The 24,656-nt window shown below is 46.5% G+C and overlaps 1 protein-coding gene across 2 annotated transcripts; it reads left to right on the top strand.

The window, feature by feature from the left end:
- On the top strand, positions 1-23,097 carry LOC111140259 (histidine decarboxylase). Of its 2 annotated transcripts, XM_022492571.1 has the most exons (12): positions 1-31; positions 2,852-3,024; positions 6,629-6,742; positions 7,703-7,825; positions 10,167-10,301; positions 10,542-10,685; positions 11,176-11,242; positions 12,070-12,232; positions 12,324-12,414; positions 16,472-16,570; positions 22,103-22,204; positions 22,348-23,097. In XM_022492571.1, the coding sequence occupies exons 1-12, from the start codon at positions 1-3 to the stop codon at positions 23,095-23,097; spliced, it is 1,992 nt and encodes a 663-aa protein (XP_022348279.1). The 2 variants fall into 2 exon arrangements, with proteins under 2 accessions (XP_022348279.1, XP_022348282.1); XM_022492574.1 differs by lacking the exon at positions 16,472-16,570.
- Positions 23,098-24,656: the final 1,559 nt, after the last annotated feature.

Here is a 24,656-nt window from a genome sequence, read left to right as displayed (position 1 = left end):
ATGATGGAGCCCGAGGAGTACAGAGAGAGAGGTGAGGGGGGCACCCCTGTTACTCTCTAGGAACAGGGCTGGTGGTCTGCCCTTAGCTTCGGGGGTGGGGGGCTGTCGTTTGACTGGAGCAGTAGAATTGCCCTCTGAGAGTTGGTTTCCACAAAATTTTTCCTGAGGAAGGACTGCGGGACCCCAGAATTGAAAACTTTCTCAACCTCTCTTTCATTCTCCCTCTCCCTGTCCTTCTCCCACTCTCCCATGTTTCAGTTATCCTGTCCCCTTTCTCACAAAGAGAGGATTTGGATTCCTGATCCACTTAATAGGGAAAAGGGATTATTCACATTCTGAAGCAGAAAAAAATTTCTCCAAGTGTTCTGTAGTCACTGCAAAAATCTTTTCTGTATATTCATGTCTCTATGTGTGAATCTGTCAGTGCTCTTCTTTCACTTAGTCCTTCATTTCATAAATATTTAGTGAGTAGCTACTATATCGCAAGCCTTGAGTAATGGGAGAATCCAAATGGTTAGCTTGTTTTCCCGGCATCGCTCCTTAAGTGGGCAGGAGGTAGCGACTTCTAATTTTTCTCTCTGGGACTTTTTATATCCTCCCCCTCAGGGATAAGTTATGTTGCCTGAAATTTCTTTGTCTTAAGGTATTGTCCCATGTTAGGTCCAGCTTTTCCTCTCTCCTCCATCCGCACCTAACTCACTAAGTAGCTAGCAGCCTTTGCACTCAAGCCTGCACTCACTTATTCCCCGGGCTTCCCAAGAGCCACAAGCAGGTTCCCATGGGCATCCAGCCTCTGTGTCGAGCACAATTACATTTCCTGTTGCTCCTGGACCAGTGATGGGCAGGTCCAGTGTTCTAGAGCCCTGCTGGGGTGCTACTGCAGTCGTGAGAGGCAGTGGCTGTGGGAGGATTGGATGAGAGGGAAGGGTGTTCAAATCTCCCTTTGTCCCTTTCCCAGTTTATTTCTGAGTTTGGTCCCGCTCATGAGAATCTTGTGTGAGCTGGTGCAGAGGCAAGAAATCAAGTTCCTTCTTCTCTCTGTTTTATCTTATTTTATTTTTTTTGCAGGGGAAGAAAAGCCTAAGGAATACTAAGAAGCAATTACAGATATTGAGAGAGACAGGGAGAGAGAGAGAGATGAACACACAGACGCAGAAAGGGAGAGAAGCAGAAAGAGAGAGAGAGAGACAGAGAGACTTGGAGGGAGGGAGAGACACAGGCACTCTGTCTGAAGACTGAAGCCCTGTCCTGGAGAAATGAAAGGGGAGAAAAAAAGTAAATAATTTAGAGGCGGTTCAGAGTATTTGGGTTGGCTATTTTTCTTCCTTATGTATTTGTTCATTCATTTGCTTTTTTTTTTTTTTTAAGATTTTATTTATTTATTTGACAGAGAGAGATCACAAGTAGACAGAGAGGCAGGCAGAGAGAGAGAGAGAGAGAGAGAGAGAGAGAGAAGCAGGCTCCCTGCCGAGCAGAGAGCCCGATGCGGGACTCGATCCCAGGACCCTGAGATCATGACCTGAGCCGAAGGCAGCGGCTTAACCCACTGAGCCACCCAGGCGCCCCGCTTTTTTTTTTTTTTTTAGGCATCTAAGAAATGTCCTAAGCATTGAGGTATTGGTGTAAACAGAGGGAGGGAAACTGCGTTATTAAGACCTGGTCTTACATACCCCCAAAACGAATAATACACTATATGCCAACTAGCAGGAATTTAACACTTGACACAAATAAACAAAAAGACATTGCATTTCCCCAGAACTTCAGGCTAGTACAGGGTTCCTGGTCTGGGTCTATGGTTGTGCTTTAGGGATTTCATGAACCTCAGAAATTATACACCGTGTGTGTGTGTGTGTGTGTGTGTGTGTGTGTGTGTGTGTGTGTGTCCAAGCCCATAGTTTTCATCAGATTTTCAAAGAAGTCCATGGGGTCCAAAAGTGAGAAATTACTGGTCCAACGGGAATAGTGAACAAGTAGATTTTTCAGCTTGTGTCAAAACCTGGCAGGGGAGCTTAGCTTCTGTGCTAACGAAGAATATAGTGTGTGTGTGTGTGTGTGTGTGTGTGTGTATCTGTGTGTGTGTGTGTGTGTGTGTGTGTGTGTGTGTAACAGTTTTTGGACAGAAAGAGCTACAGAGTTTCTACTGAACCTGTAAGGTAGAGAATTAATGAGATGTTCTGTTTTGGAGAAGAAAAGAAAGGTAGGAGAGAGAGTCAAACTTGATATGGATAAGGAAAGGGGAGGAAAAATAAGTATTTTACTTTAGTGCTTGAGTTTTATAGCTCATGATTTTCTCTCTTGTTCATTTGTTCATTCACACACTCCCCCCCCCAAGTCATTCATGCCCTCACTTATTTTTTCATTCATTTAAAAAAAAAGATTTATTTATTTATTTGAGAGAGAGGGAGTGAGAGGGAGTTGGGGAGGTGGGTTGCGTGGAGAGGGAGATGGGGAGAGGGAGAGAGTCCCAAGCCGACTGATTGGAATCTGATGCAGGGCTCAATCCCATGACTCTCAGATCATAACCTGAGCTGAAACCAAGAGCTCGTAGCCTAACTGGCAATCCCCCACCCATTTTTTATTTTAAGTAATCTCTACCCGCAACAAACGCTGGACTAGAACCCACAACGTTGAGATCAAAAGTCGCATACTCTACTGACTTAGCACCGCCACCCTCACTTATTTTTAAATTCTGAAGACACGGCTGGTGCTAGGGATCAGGTCTTCTCCCCATCAGTCCACGAATCCACCTCCTTCTTCACCAGGTCTCTTGTTCCTGACCCAAGGGGGTGGGACATGGATTGGCCAGGCCCAGTGGGGGGACATGAGGCTGCTGTCTCCTCCTCTCTTGTAGGAAAAGAGATGGTGGATTACATCTGTCAGTACCTGAGCACCGTGCGGGAGCGGCGTGTGACTCCGGATGTCCGGCCTGGTTACTTGCGAGCCCAGCTGCCTGAGAGTGCGCCTGAAGAGCCTGACAGCTGGGACAGCATCTTTGGGGACATCGAGCGAATCATCATGCCTGGGGTGAGATACAGTCACCACAAGGGCGATTCTGGGTTTTGGGGCAGTGGAGGGCGGGCAGTAGGCCTAAAGAGAGGCCTGTTGTGGGTCAGATTGCCACTTGGGCACCAATGTGCCAGCCTGTCGTGTGGGCATGTAGAGGACCAGGACTTTGAACTTAGGTTTCTGATGCCAGGGCTGCCCTGTGGGGCTGGATGGGAGGCTGGAGGGCATTAGCACTCCACCTCAGGGTCTCATCTGATGGATGCATGGAAATCGAATGGGATGAGGTAAGAATGAAAATTGGTCCTGAGGGGAAAGGCCAATGTGGAGAGCAAGGCAGAGAGAGGAGGCTGGAGACAGTCCCTGAAGTCCCACAGAATGCGGAGACTGGCTGAAGGGAGGAAAGGAGGCTGAGACAACACCCTCCCTGGGGGTACCCTGATTGTCACCTAGAGAGGCCCAGGGAGCTGAGTGAGACCTGTCACCCCCTCCTCTCTCCTCCTGGAGGTGGGAACGGTATCCTTCCCCACTAAGGGGAGGTCTCACGCTTGAGCTGCTTTTCAAGAGTAGAAAGGAGCTTTCCCTGAATCATCTGTGTCCCCGTGACAAGGAGTCCGGCCTGGTAACAGCACCGGTGGGGCCAGGGAGCAGACCGAGACCAGCTGTTGCTTGAGCTGTGGCCTCTGTGGGCTGGGACGCTGTCCCTGGCCACCAGGGGCAACAAGCTGTGCCAAGGTGTTCATGCTAAAAGTGAGAACACCAGTCCTCCTCCCTCAGAAGGGCTGCCTTTTACTGAGCGCCGTGTCACATGCCGGGCCCTGGACGAGCCACGTTGCAGGCTGGCTTGTTCTATCCTATAGTGATCCTATACTCCCTGTTTCACAAATGAGGAACCTGAGGCTCGGGGATGTTAATTGTTTTCTCAAAGTTACAGAATTTGTAGGCTGGTGGATCCAAGATTTTAGCCCTGAGCCAGTCTCATTCCAGAGGCTCCTTCTCCTACACTGAGCATCTGTCCCGACTGAATGCTCCAGCCTGACCCTGTGCACCCATGCGCCGCCCTTCAGTGGGATCCCAACACACAGGCTGTTCCCTTCACTCTGTCTGCTTGGGGCATTGGTGTCCTGAACCATGTGTGTTCAGAGACCTCCCAGGACTGACTTGGGATTTGCTTCCATCATCCCCTAAAAGCTTCTGATGGGACAGAAATATGCCCGGAGGCAGGGATGACAAGTTATCCAAACTCAGAATAAGTTTGTGCAGCCGTATTGGTTGGCAATTTTGAATAAAGTCAATTACTCACCTCTCTCTGACCACTCAGCCTATTTCACAAGCATCTTTTGAAAATTTCCATATCGTAAAGCTTTACCCAGGAGGCTAGTGCCCCGATAAGATTATCTCATGGATTTCGTTCTGTGAAATGTAATCTGTTGAGGGACCAACTGTAATTTGGTAGTGAGGCTGAGAGCAACTGTCAGAGGAGGCGGAAATGAGCTGATTCATTGATTGCAATTCCTGCAGTTGCTGGGGGTGTGGTCAGAGAGGCTCATTTCTGGAAGGAGAGTTCTGTCTGTTCTTGATAAGGGTTCCTCTGGCTTATCTTATAATATTTATCTCGCAAGAACAGATAATTGTGTCTTGATAGGGTTAGGGGATGGAAGCCCTTCTTTGGGGTTTCCAAAATACCGTCACTAAGAACACCGATAAAGAGGGCCCAGTCTTCCAACGCCTCTGAGAGACGGCCTGAAATCGGTTGGCCCTTTGCTTTCTCATGTTGACCAGCACCTCATTGAAGACTGGACTGATTTTTCCCTCCCTGCCATCTCTTAGGCACAAAGAGATGAACTTCCCTTCTGCTTTAATTCTGACTCTGGTTAGAAAAACCTCCTCTGCGATTCATTGGGGAGAGAGAGCAGCACAAGGAGAGAAGGCAGGACGTCTTCTTGCTTGGGTCCTGGGGGCAGACAGCCCTGGGTTTCTGTCTTGGCGCTGTCATCTGTGCCTGTGAGGTGTGTGTGATCATGGGGATGCTGCTTCACACTGGCTGGCCCTGATTCTCATCTGTGAAATGTGGGTAATGGGAGAACTTATCTCATGGGTACTGTGAGAATTAAATAAGATGAAGTATGGGAAAATGAAAGATACCGTCGTTACCTTCCACACATTTTGCCTAGCGAAAATCGGAGGAAGAGGTCTAATTATCTAAGAGTCAAGTCAGATTATACGATGTGTCTATCACCATGTGATTAACTCACCATTAACATTAGTGCTTTACATTTTGCAAATTTCCTCCCAGACCAGTCCACATGACAACCCCAGGAAACATTTATTTTCCTGGATTTATTTTATGATGGGAGATTAAGGTTAAGAAAGGTGCAGAGGAGTATCCTGTTTTTAATGGGATCTGCATCATATATACATTTTGAGATCCCTTGTAAGAAAATGAAATTAAGTATCTTTCTCAGAAAGACCCATACAAACATGGGACCTTGGAGCTTAAGTTCCTTAGCTTCACGATAAACCTACAAAGTCTCACAGCTGGTTAGGGACAAAGGTAGGACTGGAACCTGTGTCCTTGGACTTGAATATTATGCTCCTTCTACCACACACACTTTCTAGGACACTGTCCTTGCCAATGAGGGATCACAAGAATTTCTGCACACTAAATATTGATACACTAAGATGTTGACTAATGAGTTCTCAGTAGGATTGGACATCTAGAATGGCAGGGTTCCATGGGTTCAGAGAAAGGTTCAGAGGGGCTGGGGAACTGGGAAAGAGTTTGTGGAGGAAATGAGTATTTTGTAGCTTTCTAGGAATTAGCAGGTTTTGGAAGGTCCTATCAGTATGGGACGTGCCTGCTTGTCAGGAGACATAGCATTGCTCAAAAGCATGAATGCAGAAATGAACAGGGCATCTTCATCAACAGGGAGATGAAGCCAGATTAGATAATTAATGAGGCCAACGAGCCTGTTATGGTGGGACCCTCTCTGTCCACCTGGCTTCTTCTTTCACCTGGTTCCTCAGTCTGACTGTGGGCCTAGGGCTTAACTTGGAGGTAGGGGTCCCAGGCCTGTGAGCCGGCAGTTCCCTGCCCTTTTCTCTCCTTTCCCCAACCTCAATGGGAAATGAAGGACAGCTTTGAATCCATTCACACTGACTCTCTGCAGGAGCTGTGTGCCCAGAGAGCTTACAGACCCAAAAAACAAAGGACGCTTTTTGCAAGAAACTGGATGGGACAAGCAACCTCTTCTTCTGGAGCTCATAGTCTCCTCTTCCTTTTATTGCTGGGCAGGGATGGCATGGGGGATAAGCAGTGGAGACTAACGTGAGCACTCTCCAAAATCCACAACCCTAATTACTATACTGATTCTCATTTTGCATATTCCCTTCTGGTCTTGGCATACGTACACAGGCTCCACTGATGAAACAGCATAGAGGATGAGAAATGGGGGTGGGTGGCAAGAACACCATGAATATGTTTTATTTTTATGGAGTTGTGTCATTTACTTGACTGTCTTACAAGTGTCAGCCCATCTCTAGAGTGGCCAGGGAGGGTCTCTGGTAGAGGGAAGCCTCCCAGACATGCCTCCTGGTGCCACACATGGACATGCTGTCCCTCCAGGTGGTACACTGGCAAAGTCCCCACATGCACGCCTACTACCCAGCCCTCACCTCTTGGCCATCGCTGCTGGGGGACATGCTGGCCGATGCCATCAACTGCTTGGGATTCACCTGGGTGAGTAACCATGGCTGTAGCTGTTAACTGGTGGCCGCTGGACATGTAGCAGAAAGTGACATGCTGGGGCAGGCATATTTTGTCCTGATCTCTGAATGGGGGTTCTAAGTTAAATATGAACAATGGCTATATTCTTTGAGATTGAACTTTGTAGAAACTACCTCATCTTATCCTCTAACCCTAGGGAATCATGAGTAGTGGTCCATTTTTTTGTAGGTAAAGAAATTGAGGCTTGGATAACTTCACCTCCCCAGGATCACACAGTGCATAGAGACAGAGATGACATTTGGACTGAGATCTGGTTATTGCCACAGTCTGTGATCCTCAGTAGGCACTTTGGCGCCTGTGGGTACAACTTCCTCTGTGCTCTTGTCTGTGAGGGTTTAGGGATCTATCCTCAGGCTCCCCTTAATAATTCCCTAAGGGCTGAGCGGCTTTAAATTGCGCCAGGAGCCTCCAAGAACAGGTATATATTTTAAGCCTGACCTGTTATAGGGTGTGTCAGGGGAAGGAATGGCTGGGAGCGGAGGCTGAGGGGAGCTGCTATCTTTTCCAGGAAGGAGTGCTTTCTTTCTTAGTCCTAAAGCTTGCTCTTGGCCTTCAGGATGCTCAGCTGGGTATTTTAGGGACTAGGGAAACCAAATGCAAGCCATCATTTCTAGGGCCGTTTCTCCATAGAACTGTGGGAGTTAGGAAAGACTCCTGCTGGTTGAGGTGGGGCAGCGATCCAAAGCCCTATGTCTTTCCCCGCTACAGTTTGGCAGAGGATGGGGTGAGAATGGGGCATAGGGCCTGACACTGAGCCCTTGTCCAGGGGGAAGATAGGTCAGGTTCCCACTGATAGCATGGGGACGGGGAGGGCCAGGGCAGAGACATGTTTCTGGGGCTGATGGGGCAGGGGGAGGGGTGCAATCTTGGTGTCCGGGGACTTCCTGGATGAAGCTGCTTTCTCTCTCGCAGGCCTCCAGCCCTGCATGCACAGAGCTGGAGATGAACGTCATGGACTGGCTGGCGAAAATGCTGGGACTCCCGGAGCACTTTCTGCACCACCACCCCGGCAGCCAGGGAGGAGGCGTCCTGCAGGTGCCTACCTCGGCAGAGCTCCTCCCAGCTTGGGGGGCAGACGAGTGAAAGATAAGCTCAACCCCGCAGAGGGCCTTCTCCTATTTTCCACAGAGGTCCCCCCGCGTCACCCCCTCCACCACTATCACTGCCATCATCCCTTTGCCCTTAACCGTCGTCATTATCCTGATGGCCGTCACAATTGCCCAATCCACTATCAGAGCCACCGCCTCCGCCACGGTCACCACTCTCACGGAGGCTGCCACCTCCACTCTTCCTTTTTCCCTTTTTTCTTCTAAAAAGATTCAGAAGTCCACCCATGATCACATTTCCAGTATTGCTGGATTCAGGTGTCTCTGTTTCTCACCCGACCCCTCCCCTTCCTTGTGTGAACACCTTTTGGGGAAAGGAAAAGAGAAGGCAAGTAGAGACTTCCTGCCCTCCCTCCTGGGTCCATGAGACCCTGGGCAGTGAGAAAAATGAGCCCATAAATTGATTTATCTTATCCTACAGCCCTATCATTTGGGTATCTGTCAAATGATAGTTCCTCAAAGATTTCTCGTCTTGTTAAGAGCCATCCATATGGTATAGCTTGCTGGGTGTCTCGCATAGACTGTGCCTACTGCTGGGTACTTCTGCATCTAGAAACCTTCTACATTTATGAGGGCTTGGTTGTGAGACCTTTGAGGACCCATCAATTCTTCACTTCTACTGTAATACACAATTTTCCTGGTTTTATAAACTATAAGATAGAGATAATAATAACAAATAATATAGCAACATTATTTTCCTCAGAGAGTGGATATGAACGTTCAATGAGCCCTTTTTCTTCCTCCTCCTCTTCCTCCTCTTCTTCTCCCACTCCTCCCCTTTCTCCTTCTCTCCCTCCTCCTCCTCCTTCTTCTTCTTTTAAAGATTTTATTTATTTATTTGACACACGGAGAGAGAGAGAGAGCACAAGCAGCGGGAGTGAGAGAGGGAGAAGCAGGCTCTGGGACTCTGGGATCATGACCTGAGCTGAAGGCAGATGCTTAACTGACTGAGCCACCCAGATGTCCCTAAGTGAGACCTTCTTTAAAATAAAAATAGCCATGCTGCTCCGGGATGAGACCTGGAGAGTTTGCTGGACTCATTGCTAGCTCAGTGACTTGCTCTTTCTCTGCAGTCTTGCAGCGAGACTGAAGGAAAATTACTGCATGCTGTGGACCTTCTGGGTTGTGTGGAGATAGTTACAACTTCAGATAGTGTATCTGGGGGACATGCTAAATGTCTGCTGTACGTGACTTTGCTTTTCATTTAATTATCTCAAGGACTCTGTAGGTAGACAGTATCATCACCAATCTTTGAGATAAGAGCACTGGAGCTCAGGGAGGTTGAAAGCCTGCCCCAGCTGGTGGGCTGGTAAGTGAAAGAAAGGATTTAAACACATGCTCATCTACATCCAAGGGACGCTTCCTCCTGTATCATCAGCCCTGCGAACTTGGTTCAGTCCTGTAACATCTCTGAGCATTGCTGTCCTCATCTGTAGATGGGAATCACAAGCACCTCAGAGCGGTTTATTGAGGAGCCAGTGGGATGACAGAACGTTTTGTAGACCCTGGATAGCTATGTAGATGGAAGGTAGCATTGTTATTCTTACTACTTCTCTGCTGTTAGCACCCTCTGCTAGGTCTTTTTCGCAGGGAGCTATAGCTGTAGGAAGAGTTCAAGAAGAAAAGACACCAAAGACTGAGTGAATGAATGTTGAGAAACCTGTAAGAATTCTGTGAGGTTGCTGAGGGGCCCACAGGGTGCCCACAGACATGGCCAGAACAAAATCCTATCCAGCCTTCATTTGGATAATCAGTACTCCCACTCTGGGAGGCAAGCGGAAGGGATGCTTTTCATTTTATAAATGGAAAAGAGTCTCCCAGAGGGGCAATGTTAGCCCGAGATCACAGGAACCATTGGCAACAGAGCCAAGGCCAGAGTGACCAGCCTCTCAAGTTAAACCAGGACCCACTCTCTCAGGAATGTCCCTCTAGAAACGAGCTCTATTTCCATGAATAAATTAAAGGCTCTTTATTTTTAGCAAGTTTACATGGAGAGCAAACATATCTATAGGCAAATTTATATCTAGCAGAGGCTGAGCATTCTCTTTTTGGTCTCTGTGGCCTCTCTAATAAAGGTGTTGGTATTAGGTGCAAATCTGCTTTCATTACTTCCCTGGTCAGTTGGAGGAGAGGCACAGGGTGCTGTGAATGGAAAATGTGGGACAGGTCTGTGAGTCGGGAGAAAGAACAGCCCTTTAGGCAGGAGCCAGGGGAATATGCCCAGGCCCCAGAGGAAGAGGCTGCCCCTGATAATCCTTCTTCCACTACAGAGCACAGTGAGTGAATCCACCTTGATCGCCTTGCTGGCAGCAAGGAAGGACAAAATCCTGGAAATGAAAGCATCTGAACCCGGGACAGATGAGTCCTCCCTGAATGCCCGGCTCATTGCCTATGCCTCTGACCAGGTGAGTTGCCCAATACAGGCCAAATCCTGAGGTCGGTGCTTGGCTTCTGGAATCGTAGTTCTTGAGTAATTTTTTTCTAGACACGAGTAGGCTGGAGCTCAGGGCGGCGCAGGCCTCAGAGGTCCTCTCTAGGACACACAGCAAATGTTATTTTTGATTTGCCTAGTCTGGCTTCAGCAGTTCCTGGGGGATGTGCAACCCCGGGGGGACTCGGCTAACAGGTTTCCATGGTCCTTCTAGGCTCACTCCTCAGTGGAGAAAGCTGGTTTGATTTCCCTGGTGAAGATGAAGTTTCTGCCTGTGGATGACAACTTCTCACTCCGAGGGGAAGCTCTTCAGAAAGCCATCAAGGAGGACAAGGAACGGGGCTTGGTGCCTGTTTTTGTAAGTTAGAACGAGTTCTTAGCTTAGAATGATAGGACCTGGGGGCAAGGAAGGAATTTGGGCAGAATTTAAGCAAGTAACATGCTGGGAAAAAAAAAAAAAAAAAAAAAAGGGAAAGAAAAGCAAAAAAGAAAAAAAAAGTACAACATTTTACAAGTTATGAATTGCTACTCGTTGGTGTGTTAAGAAATAAATTTTGTGGGTCATAATCTGTACAAGAAACAAATAAGAATAGAAACAGAGTGCATTCCTGTAACCAGAGTAGTATGGTTTGGTGAAACTTTCCTTCAAATGTATGTTTGTACTAGATTGTTATATAAATTGTATTTATTACTGTGGGTCATGGTAAAGTGTAATGTGAAATACACGCTGTTCCAGTGGGATGGATAGGATAGATAATACTGTGGTTCAGTCTTTTTTTTCCAGGCCAACTGTGTCACATGAGCCCACCTTCCCACATTAACCATTAACTTTCTTGATTTTTCTTCAGGTGTGTGCAACACTGGGGACCACTGGGGTCTGTGCATTTGACTGCCTGTCAGAGCTGGGCCCCATCTGTAAGTGTCTGCCCTGTCTGACTAGGAAGACAAGTCATGATCTTTAGAATGTTCCCTTAGAGCAAGAACCTGAAACTAGCTCTGTGGCATTATCTTCCCCCTCTTGGGTTGGTGCAGAGAGCTGAAGAAGAGACACAGAAGCCACCTGTCACAAGGCAGCCAGAGCACTGCTTTTCCCAGCAGTGGACCAGGGGTTAGAAATCCCCCCAGCCCTTACCTTGCATCCTCTCAAGGAAGCAACAGTGGGAGAGTCTCAGGTTCTTTTGCCCTCTCATGTGTATGTCCAAACCTAGAGTAGGCCATATGTGAAACACAGGGTGAAGGTGGCACCATGGAACATTTGCTATTCTAGGCTAAGGAAAGGAAAATGGTAGGGTGGGGGAAACCATGGGGGAAGATATAGGTGGAGAAGAAATCCCATTTGGGATTGCGTAAAATCCCCAAGCAAGAAACTCTCTAAGAGAGAGAGGTATCCCCGCTGAAACATTTGTGTCAGATGCCTTACCCCTGCCCTCTGGGCCAGTAGGGAGTTGCTTTCTGTGCCAGGAACTTCTAGGTTGATGCCCAGGGAGTGCTGACACTCTGGCCAGTGAGAGCAAAAGGCCAGTTGTGGCTCAATGGATTTTCCCTTAGGAGGCCCCCACCCCTGTCCCCACCCTCATCTCTCTGTGCCTTGCCAGCTCCTCTAGCCAGAGCAGGCCAGCCTTTCTTCTCTTCTCTTGAAGCCCTCCAGCCACTGTACCAGGGGAGAGATGACTTTGAGCTGGCTGGTGGCAAGCCCCCACCCCCAGTCCTGCCTCCCAGCCAGGTGACCTTTGCCTCCTCAGGTGCCAGTGAGGGACTGTGGCTCCACATCGATGCTGCCTACGCAGGCACTGCCTTCCTGTGCCCTGAGTTCCGGGGGTTTCTGAAGGGCATCGAGTATGCCAATTCCTTCACCTTTAATCCTTCCAAGTGGATGATGGTGCATTTTGACTGTACTGGCTTCTGGTGAGTGTGGCAGCCAAGCTTCCAGCCCTTGGGAAAGCTTTGCTCCCTCTGGAGAGGCCTCAGCCACTAATGCCTGCTTGGTAACCCACAGGGTCAAGGACAAGTACAAGCTGCAGCAGACCTTCAGCGTGAACCCCATCTACCTCAGGCATGCCAACTCAGGCATGGCCACTGACTTCATGGTGAGTGGCCAGAAGCGGCCTCTGGGATGGACTGCACCTGACCCCAGAAGGTCTCCTTGATGTTGGCTTCTGTCCGAAACTGGCATATTGTGAGCCCATCCCATAATATGTTGCTGTATGCCTTTGGTTTCTAAGCATATAGAATGAAACCCAGAAGACTGTTAAAAAGCCTAGAAAATGAGACCAACCTCTGAGGCAGTATGGCCATTTCCTGAATATGCGTGGCACTCCTTACTCCCCAGAGATGCTTCTTCTACCGTGAGTGGGTCCATTCCCTTCTGTCTCCAGCTTGGATAATCTGCTCTGCTTAGTGCCCAGCAGCAGGGTAGGGCAGAGAATCTCCTTAGGTAGGGAAAGAGGTTCCTTGCTTGAATCTCCTTCATCTTTTGTCCCCAGGGCGTTACATCATGGTGGGAGGCTCCACGGGAGGGGGTGGGGCACAGGCACCCTTCCTGAGCTTCTCCAACTAGTCGTGGCCTTCTCAGCTAGCTGCACATCCGTCTCTTGAATCTGCCCACATTCTCAGCCTATACTAGCTCCTGGGGAAATGAATTCTTGAGATTTACCCCTTAGTTTGAAGAGGAACCTTTCCTTTAGTTGTAGAGGAGACAGAGATGTGAACAAGTTATATCTGTGGCCAAGGGGAGGCAGCAGAGCAGAGTAGATGAGCTTGGTTTGAAATGCTACCCCAGCTGTGCACCTTTGGGAAACTCAGCTGCCCTCTCTGAGCTGTGGCTTCCTCATCTGTAAGATGGGCACAGGGAGGCTGTGAGGGTGAAATGGGAACATACACGTAGATCACTTAACACAGTCCTAGGAATGTGGCAATTAATTAATGGTAGGGGTAATATTGCTAAAAATTCTTCTTTGAAGCTACAGAGATTTGCTGGAGAATGGTTAAGCGTTGAGGTCCTTAAACCAGCTGGCCTGTTGTTCCTCCATTTACTAACCTGTGTGACCTTGGTCAAATGACTTAGCCTCTCTGTCTTGGTCTCTCATCTGTAAAATTAGGATAATGATACTAATATTGGGTTCTAAGGCTTGTCATGAGGTTAAATGAATTAAAGCAGTGAGGCAGAGAGAATAGTGCCTGAGGTCCGTGATTCAGTCTGTAAAGAGAAGGTTCTGTCTTGTCTCCTTGGACAACTGAACTGTCTTGGCCTTTTAGTCCTAAAATAATAGCTCTGTTATCTGTTGATTGCATTGCTTATTCTCCCTCAGACCAGCTCAGGCTTCCTTTACATTTCTGAGTCTGCTTCTTCTTCTTCTTTATTTTTTAAAAGGGATCAAGATTTCCTTTATTCACAAGTGGTTGACTCTGGTTACCTTTAGAGGTGAGGTTCATGAGGGGAAGGGGCCCCCAAAGGAAAAGCTTGGGCTTTTCATGGCAGATCTCTCAAGTCCATTTTGATCAGCAAATACAAACTTCTTTTTTCAGGAGGAGAATTTTTTAGTGAGGAAAATGCTTGCTACCATACACTTTGTAATTGATGCTATCGCTTTTTAAATGTCCTTTGGAATCAGGTGTCAGCTAGTAACAGACTCAAGATTCCTCCCTGCCACGCCCCCCACCTAGGAAATTGTCAATGTCATCTATAATGTACATTGCCATATTTTCTTTTTTTGATTGGAGTGGGTCTGTAAGCTTACAGACCCCTGAGAGGCTGATAAAAGTAGACAAATAATGGTTCTTTCATCTTCATTGCTCTGTCTGGTAGGTTTTCAGCAATTTTTTAATTAAAAAACATTTCCACAGCATCCTAAGGGGCAGATCTCTTCAGGGATAATTCTAAGTTTCTTTCTTGAGTGTGAAATGGGAAATGATACTCATTCTCCTATAAGTGTATTTGGATCATCATCACTTAAGAGCATTATCTTACCTTCCCCCATTTTAGATCTCCTGTTACCTTTTGTTTGCTTGTTTGTTCCCACCAGTGTCCCAAGGTCTTTCTGTGGTTCGTTCCCAACAGTTTGGAGATTTTATGGTGTTCTCTCTCTTCTCGATAACATTTTATAAAAAAATATTGAATTCTACTTTTCTTAACAGTGGTGTGGAGAACATTATTATTTATATTCCCCCTCCAGAAGGTGTGGCTTTATGCGTTTCCTTCCCCCACCTCTAAATCTCTGGATTCCATTTCCAAGTCTCAAAGAAACTTCTAGAAAATGGAAGCTTTCATCTGTTGTGATCCTGGAAGTCTTCACTGCTGCTCTGACCCAGGCTCTTTATCCCCAGGTGGCTGTAGCTTTAAATAGAAGCACAGCCATGTTTGAGATGAGCCAGAAATAAGCAGCATCCTGGGAGAGAAGGCTTAGGAACTTCATCCCTGAGCCCGGGCACCACCTAAAATCAGGGCTACATTTTCTAACATCAAGCTCCCACTAGTGGATGGGGCATTGTCTTGCCTGTGGCTTGGGAGACCTGCAAAACCTCGGAAGGACACAGAGGAGGCTTGGGGATGTCTTGAGTTAAAGAAGCGCCACATCACCTTTTCTATGTCCAAATTTTCTGCTCTGAGACTATCATCTAGCTGGGTCAGCATGGATTGGTTTTGGAATAGTGACAAAAGGAACAACCGGGGATATGAATAGAGTGTGAAGAAATAAAAAATAAAATAGTCTTTGCCCCTCGTTTTAATTTGCTGGTGAGATAAAGTAGCCAATTAGCCATAACCATTTGGGAAGCCATGTTTTGTTATTCTCCTAGAGTGTTCCTCTAATAAGGGATGGAGTTGACTGCTTTCCCTGTCCCAGGGATTTTGTCCTGTGCTCAGGTTTTGATGCTCTCTGCTGGTAAACAAGTCCCCAAGCTGGAAAACAGAGGCTTAGTACTTGACATAGGAGAAACATTGTCCATCCACAATGGAGCAGTGTCCCCAAACGGAGAGTGCCCCTGCCCAGGTCAGGAAGTGAGTGTGAAGGGTGAAGGTGAGCACATTTTAGAGGTTTTGGCAATCCTGTGGATGAGTACATAAATATCAGTGGGACAAATATTTATTTTCAGTCAACAGAAATTTTGGTGAAGCTTTCTGGCATTTGAAGAAGAGGTCACTAGAAAACACATTACTCATCAGGGCAACCGTCAGTGTTTTCCAAACCCTTTGGTCTGTTTCCAGATGTGTGAAACTGATTTGAAATTGTTTTGAAAATGTTTCAATCTAGGGTGCCCATGCCTTGAACTTTAAGCTCTGTTGATTTGGTTACCAGGAACAAAGGGTCAATTTTAGTTTCACAGGGGCCCAGATGTGGATGCTCATTTGAAACCTGAAAGCTGGAGTCATGGCTCCTGAGGGCACAGGAATGTCATAGGAGTGTCTCAGGAAGAAGTCGTGACCAGACAGTGAGATTAAATAATGATCATCGGGGCTCTAGGTAGAAGGACTGCTGTGATCTATCTGTAGCTTGCATTTTTATCACCTAAATAGCCACCGCTTGCTGATGACTTCTGGCGAAGCTTTTCTCAATTGATTCCCTTCATGCCACTTCCATCGGAGGTGCTGCTCGTTCTTGGCCTCACGAAGAGCCAGTGGGGTGGCATCACCATCCTACTGGGTGGTGGGGTGGGCATCACCCAGGAATTGGCAGAGCCCGAGAAGAAACCCATGTCTGCGGGGCTATAGCGTCGCAGCCCTTGAGCACTGTTCTTTACATTTTGGTGGTGGTGGGGGGTGATAGAAATAGAACTACATTCCCTGCAATTTGAGCAACTTAGATTCTTTTCAAGAAGAAAAATACATTGCCCCATCTTGAATTTTGGCCTGAGATGAAATGTTGAAAGTAACATTTGAAGCAAAATGGCTTCTCCTTGGTTCAGAGTCATGGACTTGGTTTCCACTTGCCATGCTCTTGGACAAGGGTAGCTATTGGCCACCTTCCCCAGGATTTGGTCCCTTGACAAGACATCCTTTGGGTAAGTAGTCTTGGCTTCTTCTTAGCAACAACTTCCAGAGTCATGGTGACACCATCTATCCCTGGAGGGCAGGACAGGCAGAGGAAGGAGTATGTGAGGGAGCAGGGCTCTTGCCTGTATTCATCAGCCCTTGTGCCTTTGTTCTAGCACTGGCAGATCCCCCTGAGCCGCCGGTTTCGCTCTATCAAACTCTGGTTCGTGATTCGGTCCTTTGGTGTGAAGAATCTTCAAGCTCACGTCAGACATGTACGTAGTCTTGCTGTGTGTCCTTGTGGGGAGGAAAGCTGGCTTCTGCCCAGGGGACCTAAGGTGTATGGCTCAGGTGTCTGGGCCTGTTCTTGGGCTCCTGGGACTTGATTATTCAGGGTAGCCATTTCTTTGTTAGCTAGAGGGACCCTGAGCAAGAACACGACACCGGGGGCGGGGGGGGGGGGCTATCTGCTGTCTGCTCCCCTGCAGGAGGGTCTCATTATTCCTTCTGTTAGTCACCATGCACCTGGTAGTGATGGCCTGAGAGCCTGTTTTGCAGAGAGAGAAAGCAAATAAATCAAAGGGCAGCTTGTGTGTCCGGAGTAGGAACATATCTTTCTATAAATTACTCTGATTATCACAACAGCCTGAAAATTTGTGTCCCTTATGGTTATATCTGAGACATGGCTCTTCTGGCTTGGACATGTAGACCTACCAAGTCTGGAACAAATCTCTCTGCATCATATTGGTGCCTATTTACAGAAGGTCTATTTGGTACATTTTATTTTAACCCAAATCAACAACAACAGCAACAGAATCATTGTGCTAGAAATAAAACCCAGAAGTAAGTGAGACAGGCACTGTCTCTCTGTTGTATTCTTCATGATAGAGGTGGGACTTCACTAAGAATTTTGGCTAGTAGCATTTTTTAAAAAAAGATTTTATTTATTTAAGAGAGGGAGAATGAGAGAGAAAGGGAGAGAGAGAGAGAGCATGAGGTGGGGAGGGTCAGAGGGAGAAGCAGACTCTCTGGCTGAGCAGGGAGCCCGATGCAGGACTCGTTCCTGGGACTCCAGGATCATGACCTGAGCCGAAGGCAGCTGCTTTACCAACTGAGCCACCCAGGGGCCCCTAGTAGCACTTTTCACTCATTTCTCTGAGTGCCTATGAGTAAGGCAAAGCCATTGATAAAAGCCACAGGACAGTTCAAAGACATTGTCGTTATTACTGTTTGTCTTTCCCCTTCCACCTTCCCTTTAGGGAATTTCTTCCTCATGAGATAAACACAAAACCAAATGAAATGGTCGAAGCAGTAAGCATGGCTGGTTTATGGTTGGGGATTTTACATTCGTAATAAACATCCAGGTGTTTGGCGACTGGGTGTTTATCAGTGAGTGGCTGTCATGTGGCATGGAGTGAGGGACATCAGGCACTTGGTCCTCTCTCTAGATCCTCAGACTCGAGACTGGAGGTAGTGGCTGGGAAATGAGACAGTGGAGGCTAGAAGTCACCAGGAAAGCATTTTTGCTTACAACTTAGGACTGGATATCCAGCGTGTAGGTCTGGCCAACTCCCCTAATGCTCCTCTTGCAAGTCAAAGCTCTGAATTCCCATCAGTTCCCCAACTCCCGACACTAGACCCACACTTCTAGGCTTGGCTGTCAAGGACCCAGGTAGCAGTCTCTATTTCAGCTCAGGCTTCTCACCGACCCATTACAGCTGTGTGCTCAGCCTGCCTCTGCACTTTCACCTGTGCTTTGCCCTTCTGGATTGCTTTCTGTTCTCCAAATGCTGTTAAAGGCTTGTGTTTCATTTCTCCCAAGAGCTTTCCTGACTACTCTGTCTGCCGCAGTCATATCACTGCTTCCTTGGCATTCCTAAGATCACCTACTTAAGCACTCTTTTAAAACGGAGCTCACAGGTTACCAGTGTCCCACAACAGTAAGGGGTAGACCAAAACAGAGTTGTTGTGAGTTAATTTTATTTCTTCAACTTGACTGAGATCATAATTATTACTTGCATAGTGTCTTAAATTTTTAAAATACCTCCTACTGTTTCATCAGATTCTTACAACAAAGCTTGGAGTGGGCACCCTGACCAGCCCCATATTATAAGTGGGGCTCAGAGATGGTAATTACACCGCTCAAGAGTGGAAGGCCTTTTCTCTGCACAATTTTGGGTTATCTTCTACTACATGAGCTCTTGGAGGTTATATAAAACCGAGATGTATATCTCTCTGTAATACAATAATGCTTTAGAGAATGGAAACTGGGTTTGATTTTTCTGTTCTACCCTTTACTGTTTGGTGACCTTGGGCAAATTACTTAAACTTTCTGTGTTTGGCTTCCTGATTTATAAGATGGGAAAATGATAATACCTCTCAAAGGTTAATGGTGATGATTAAATGATGATACATATAAAGACCTTACTTAGTAAAGGACCTAATACACATTTAAGTACTCAATGAATATTCTTTCTTTCCTTTCCTCCTCCTCCTCCTTCCTCTGCTTCTTCCTCTTTCTTCCCCTCCCCACTCCTCCATTTTCCCCCTTCTTCTAATGGTAACAGATGACTGTTCTCATTAACATCATCATCATCATCATTCATCATTTCCTACCACCTACAATTGGGATTGGCCAACTTTTTCTGTAAAAGACAGACAGTAACTGTTTTTGGCTTTGCGGGCCATACTGTTTCTGTTGCAACTATTCAATTCTGACACTGTAGCACACAAGCCACGGTAGACAATACAAAAATAAATAGGCATGGCTATGTTCCAGGAAAGCACTGTATTTGGCCTTGTAGCTCTAGTCTGCCCTCCCTCAACCTAGATTGGTTCAGGGCATGGGTAGTAGCCATGCTTTCTTCATCCGTGAAGGTGGTTTCTGGTGGCAAGGATGCTGAGCTTTTTCCCCTCTCCCCTGGCCCCTGCGTCTACCTTGTCACAAGCAGCTTACATTGTAGGCCGGGAGGTGGGAGAGCAAGCAGAACATGGTGGAAAGTGCACATACTTGGTGACCAGGAGACCTGGTTTCTGCCCCTTGTACCTCGGGGAAGTCCCTTCCCTGAGCCCCTTTTAGAAAATGGAGAAGTTAAGACGGAAGAACAAGAGTGTGGCATGAACATGGGGAAGCAAAAGAAAGTAAGAAAGTATGCGACCATGTAGGGTATGATAAGTCTTTGAGATTAGATGCTTAAAGAGAATAGATCAAAACCTAAAAAGAAAGAAAAGAAAGACCCCAGTGTACTCAAGGAAAGAGAGGTCCTCCAACATCCTTCCTGCTTTTTCTTCTGGTATAGCAGCTGGTCCCACCTGACCACATCCTGCTTGATATCAGCTTTATTTTATTTATTTATTTATTTATTTATTTATTTATTTATTATTTTTTAAAGATTTTGTTTATTTATTTGACAGACAGAGATCACAAGTAGGCAGAGAGGCAGGCAGGTGAGGGGGCGGGAAGCAGGCTTCCCGCTGAGCAGAGAGCCCAATATGGGGCTCGATCCCAGGACCCTGAGATCATGACCTGAGCTGAAGGCAGAGGCTTTAACCCACTGAGCCACCCAGGTGCCCCTTATTTACTTATTTATTTTTAAAATTTTATTTATTTGACAGAGAGAGAAAGCAAAGAAGGGGGAGCAGGAGAGGGAGAAGCAGGCTTCCCGCAGAGCAGGGAGACCAACATGGGGCTTGATCCCAGAACCCTGGAATCATGACCTAAGCTGAAGGCAGAGGCTTAACCGAATGAGCCACCCAGGTGCCCCTTGATATCAGCTTTACCAACTTTTCTATTAAAACTAAACTTGGGAGCGCCTGGGTGGCTCAATGGGTTAGGCCTTTGTCTTCGGTTTGGGTCATGGTCTCAGGGTCCTGGGATCAAGCCCCGCATCGGGCTCTCTGCTCAGCGGGGAGCCTGCTTCCTCCCCCTTCTCTCTGCCTGCCTCTCTGCCTGTTTGTGATTTCTGTCTGTCAAATAAATAAATAAAATCTTAAAAAAAAACCAAAAACTAAACTTGACCTAGTGCAGTCAATGATGGACTGTCCGTATGCCAAGTGTATGCGTTATATAACTGACTGTGTAATGTCTGAAATTGAGAAACTGGGGCAAAAGTGGTGTGATTAGCTAAAATCTTTTGAGTTCTTTTGAAATTGAGTATCAAGTCTGAGAACCAGGTGATTCAATGAGAACCAGGTGAGAGCAATTAGCATATATTTTATTGAGATCCTTCTGGATGCTTGAAACTTTTTAGAAATGAAAGAAAAGGTAAGTCCTGTACTTGTTTAGTTAATAATCTTAGGTTTAAAAAAAAGGAAATAAAAAAAATGACATAAACTTCAATGAAGGATTAATATGGTACAAAGTTTTAAAATTTTTTTTATTGTGGGAAAATATCCCTAATGTAAAAATGACAATTTTAACCATTTTTTAAAAGATTTTATTTATTTATTTGACAGACAGAGATCACAAGTAGGCAGAGAGGCAGGCAGAGAGAGGAGGAAGCAGGTTCCATGCTGAGCAGAGAGCCTGATGTGGGGCTTGATCCCAGGGCCCTGGGATCATGACCTGAGCTGAAGGCAGAGGCTTTAACCCACTGAGCCACCCAGGAACTCCCATTTTAACCATTTTTAAGTGTACAATTCAGTGACATTAGGTATGCTCCCAATATGTGCAACCATCATTACTATTTCCAGAACTTTCCCCCTCATCCCAAAGAGAAATTCTGTGCTTGTTAAACTGGTGCAGAGAGCTTCCTTCCTTCCTTCTTTCCTTCTTCACTCCCTCTTTCTTTCTTTCTTCTTCTTTTTTTAAAAGATTTTAAAAAGATTTTTGTTTATTTATTTGACAGAGAGCACAAGTAGGCAGAGAGGCAGGCAGAGAGAGAGGGGGAAGTAAGCTTCCTGCTAGCAGAGAGCCCAATGTGGGGCTCGATCCCAGAACTCTGGGATCATGACCTGAGCTGAAGGCAGAGACTTTAACCCACTGAGCCACCCAGGTGCCCCTAAAATATTTTCTTTATTAATTTAAGAGAGAGAGAGAGAGACCACTGAGGGAGAGGGAGAAGCAGTCTTCCCCGCCAAGCAGGGAAACTGATGTGGAGCTCGATCCCAGGACCCTGAGATCATGACCTGAGCTGAAGGCAGGTGCTCAACGGACTGAGCCACCGAGGTGCCCTGAGAGTTTTCTATGATGTATGTGGGGAGGATGTATAAAAAATATATTCCTTGTGGAATGGGAAAAAAAAAAGAGAGGGTCATGAAACAGCGTGTGAGGTATAGGGAAGGTATGAAAAGGTTTGACAGGCAAGGGAAAGACGTAGGCTTAGGATAAGGACAGGGCTGTTGAGAACCCACATGGTGCCTCTACATACTGTGAAAACAAGAATCTCTTCTTCTGGGCAGATCCAGCCTATACAAAGTACCTGGCTGGGAATGCAGACAATGGGCTGGACTTTGGCCCTCGCTTGCCACCTTGACCAGTCAGAAACCTGTGAAGCCCAGGATCTGAGGCCAGATTTCACAGATGGCAAAACACATGCCTTCTGGCTCTGGGGTTGAGCTGAAAGAGGGCCCTCAGAAATGAGTTCCTGATGTGGATCTGATGATGACAAGCCATAGGACATTGCTCACAGGAGGTTTCCCAGCTTGGAATATGAGCTACATCAAATGGAGAAAATCAGGCAGAAGCCATTCAGAACTCTGTGGCTCAAAGGTGTCATGTTTAAACCCATTTAGCCCTGTGAAACTTTATGTGGAATTGTCCCTTTCCTGATTATTAATCTCAGTTCTCTCTATATTTACAATTTTAGGGCACTGAAATGGCAAAATATTTTGAGTCTCTGGTCAGGAATGACCCTTTCTTTGAAATTCCTGCCAAGAGGCACCTTGGCCTGGTGGTTTTTCGTCTAAAGGTAATGCCAGTAATGCCGTATCCCAAGGCTTATAATTATGTTAGTTGATGGTTGTTCAGCCTCTTGGATCTATAAATACTGGGCTTCTGGGGATGCTTAAGGGGATGTGACATAGATGTCATTTCTCTTTATTCTTTAAACAGGGTCCTAATTGTCTCACAGAAAGTGTATTAAAGGAAATAGCTAAAGCTGGCCGTCTCTTCCTCATCCCGGCCACTATCCAGGACAAACTGATCATCCGTTTCACTGTGACATCCCAGTTCACCACCAGAGAGGACATCCTGAGAGACTGGAATCTCATTCAAGATGCTGCTACTCTCGTCCTGAGTCAGCACTGTACTTCCCAACCTAGCCCTCAGGTTGGGAACCTCATCCCCCAAACCACAGGCCCCAGAGCCTTGGCCAATGGAATGTCCCTTCAGTCTTCCAATGGGGTGGGCTCTGACCCAGCGCAGGCCAGGAAGATCATCAAGCAGCCTCAGCGTGTAGGAGCCAGTCCTATGAAAAGGGAAGACAGCTGCCATCTTGAAACGCTCCTGGACCCACTTGATGATGACTGCTTTTCCGAAGAGGCTCCAGACGTCACCAAGCACAAGCTGTCCTCCTTCCTGTTCAATTACTTGTCCGTGCAAAATAAGAAGAAGGCAGTGCGTTCCTTCAGTTGCAACAGCATGCCTGTGAGTGTTCAGAAGCCGCTGCCCATGGATGGCTCTGTGAAGAATGGTGGCTCCTCTAGGGCCAGAATCTTCTCTAGGTTCCCAGAAGAGATGATGATGCTGAAGAAAAGTGCCTTCAAAAAACTCATCAAGTTTTACAGTGTCCCAAGCTTTCCTGAATGTAGCTCTCAGTGTGGGCTCCAGTTACCCTGTTGCCCTCTGCAGGCAATGGTTTAGTTTAGACCAGGGGTTTCAGCCCAAATCCAAGAATGTGTTTCAGACGATTGCTGAGCCCTTCAAAATTATATGCTGAATTTGTGCGCTTATGTGTATGTGCATTTTTCTTAAGAGAGAGCCCATCATTTTATCAGATTCTCACAGAGGTTCGTGACCCATGATACGATACAAATGGGGGAGCTTAAGCCAGCATGGTACTTCTAGAAGGTCTCAGCCATCTGGTCAGAGCGAAAGGACCCCAGGAAGGGTACTGACAGGCACCTTCTGTGGTTCAGTTTGTGATATGAGATACAATGTAGAAATAAATTGTACTTGTCCCTGAAAAAATATCCTGTGTGACTTAATTGACCACTGAGACATTGGCTAATTCATCAGAGCTCATCCTGGAGCCTTAATGTATGTGCTTACGGAGTCTACTTTTCAGGATGTTGAAGATGTGGATTTAACTCTGAAAGAATGACTTTGGAGGAGCACTTGGTATGAAGAAGGCAGGCAGTCTGAGTCAGGCACTGTGACTCACGGTTTATAAATGAGGAGACTGAGGCCCCAGGTCACAAAAGCTTGTAAATGGGCAAAGCCAGGTCTCCTTGTCTTCAATAAAGCCCATGCTATTTCCATTGTGCCATAAATGATCAGAAACTCACGGTCCAGCAGCACCCCCAGTCCTTCAGTACATTTCAAGGTTCCCTCTTTAAAATAAATAAAATATTAAAAAAAAATAAAATGGTGGTCGGGCCCCAGTAGGCTCTGGTTACAGACAAATGAATGTTCTGGATACTAGTGTAAGTACTGAGCTCTCATCTGAGAACACATGCTTTGATATAACCTCTGCTTACAACCAGAATTACTTTAACAAGATCAGAAGTCACATAATTGCACAATGTGCTATTTCCAAGAACAAAAGTCATGTTCTCTCCCATCATTTGTGTTTGTTGTCCCTAGGAGATCAGTACAGCAAAGGCAGAGATTATTTAGAATTTTGCAAAAATTCTTAAGTGCTGACCCACAAGCAACAATGTTTAAATTATTGGCAAAATTCACAAATACACAGGGGTATCTGGGGTTTTCCTGGGGCCATCCTCAGGTCCTTTAGGCATATTAAGTGCTCAGGAACTACTCATCATTGGGCATAATAAGTAGGGGCAAGGATTCTGGTCACGAGTCTTCTTAGTCACTTAAAAAAATGGAGAGAGTTTAATCAATATTTCTAGAACTGTGTTGGGGGTGGGGGTGGTGACCCCTCTTGTCATCTATCATGGAGGATCCCGGAATATGTTTTCCTGGGGCCTTATGAGGATTAAATTGGGGGAGCACTGGGGGTCCTTGCCAGCTCCTGGTCATCTGAAGATGTCCTCTAGAGAAGGAAATTCCACTTCTTTTAGGGAGACTGGGGTGAACCTGGATTACACTTTTTGGACAGGGACTTAGTTACCATGAAGTTCCTGTTTCCTAGGATAAGCTCCAGTAAAGAATATGTTGTCTTGATTTCCACTACCAAGGACCTGCTCCTAAGACTGTACAACTGACACAGGCTGAGGTTAAAGACTTCTCAAGAAGGG

The sequence above is a fragment of the Enhydra lutris genome, unplaced genomic scaffold (genome assembly GCF_002288905.1).
Source record: "Enhydra lutris kenyoni isolate GAN:26980312 unplaced genomic scaffold, ASM228890v2 scaffoldscaffold4, whole genome shotgun sequence".
Lineage (NCBI taxonomy): Eukaryota > Metazoa > Chordata > Mammalia > Carnivora > Mustelidae > Enhydra > Enhydra lutris.
The sequence above is the reverse complement of the archived record's forward strand: the minus strand, read 5'-3'. Positions and strand labels throughout refer to the sequence as shown.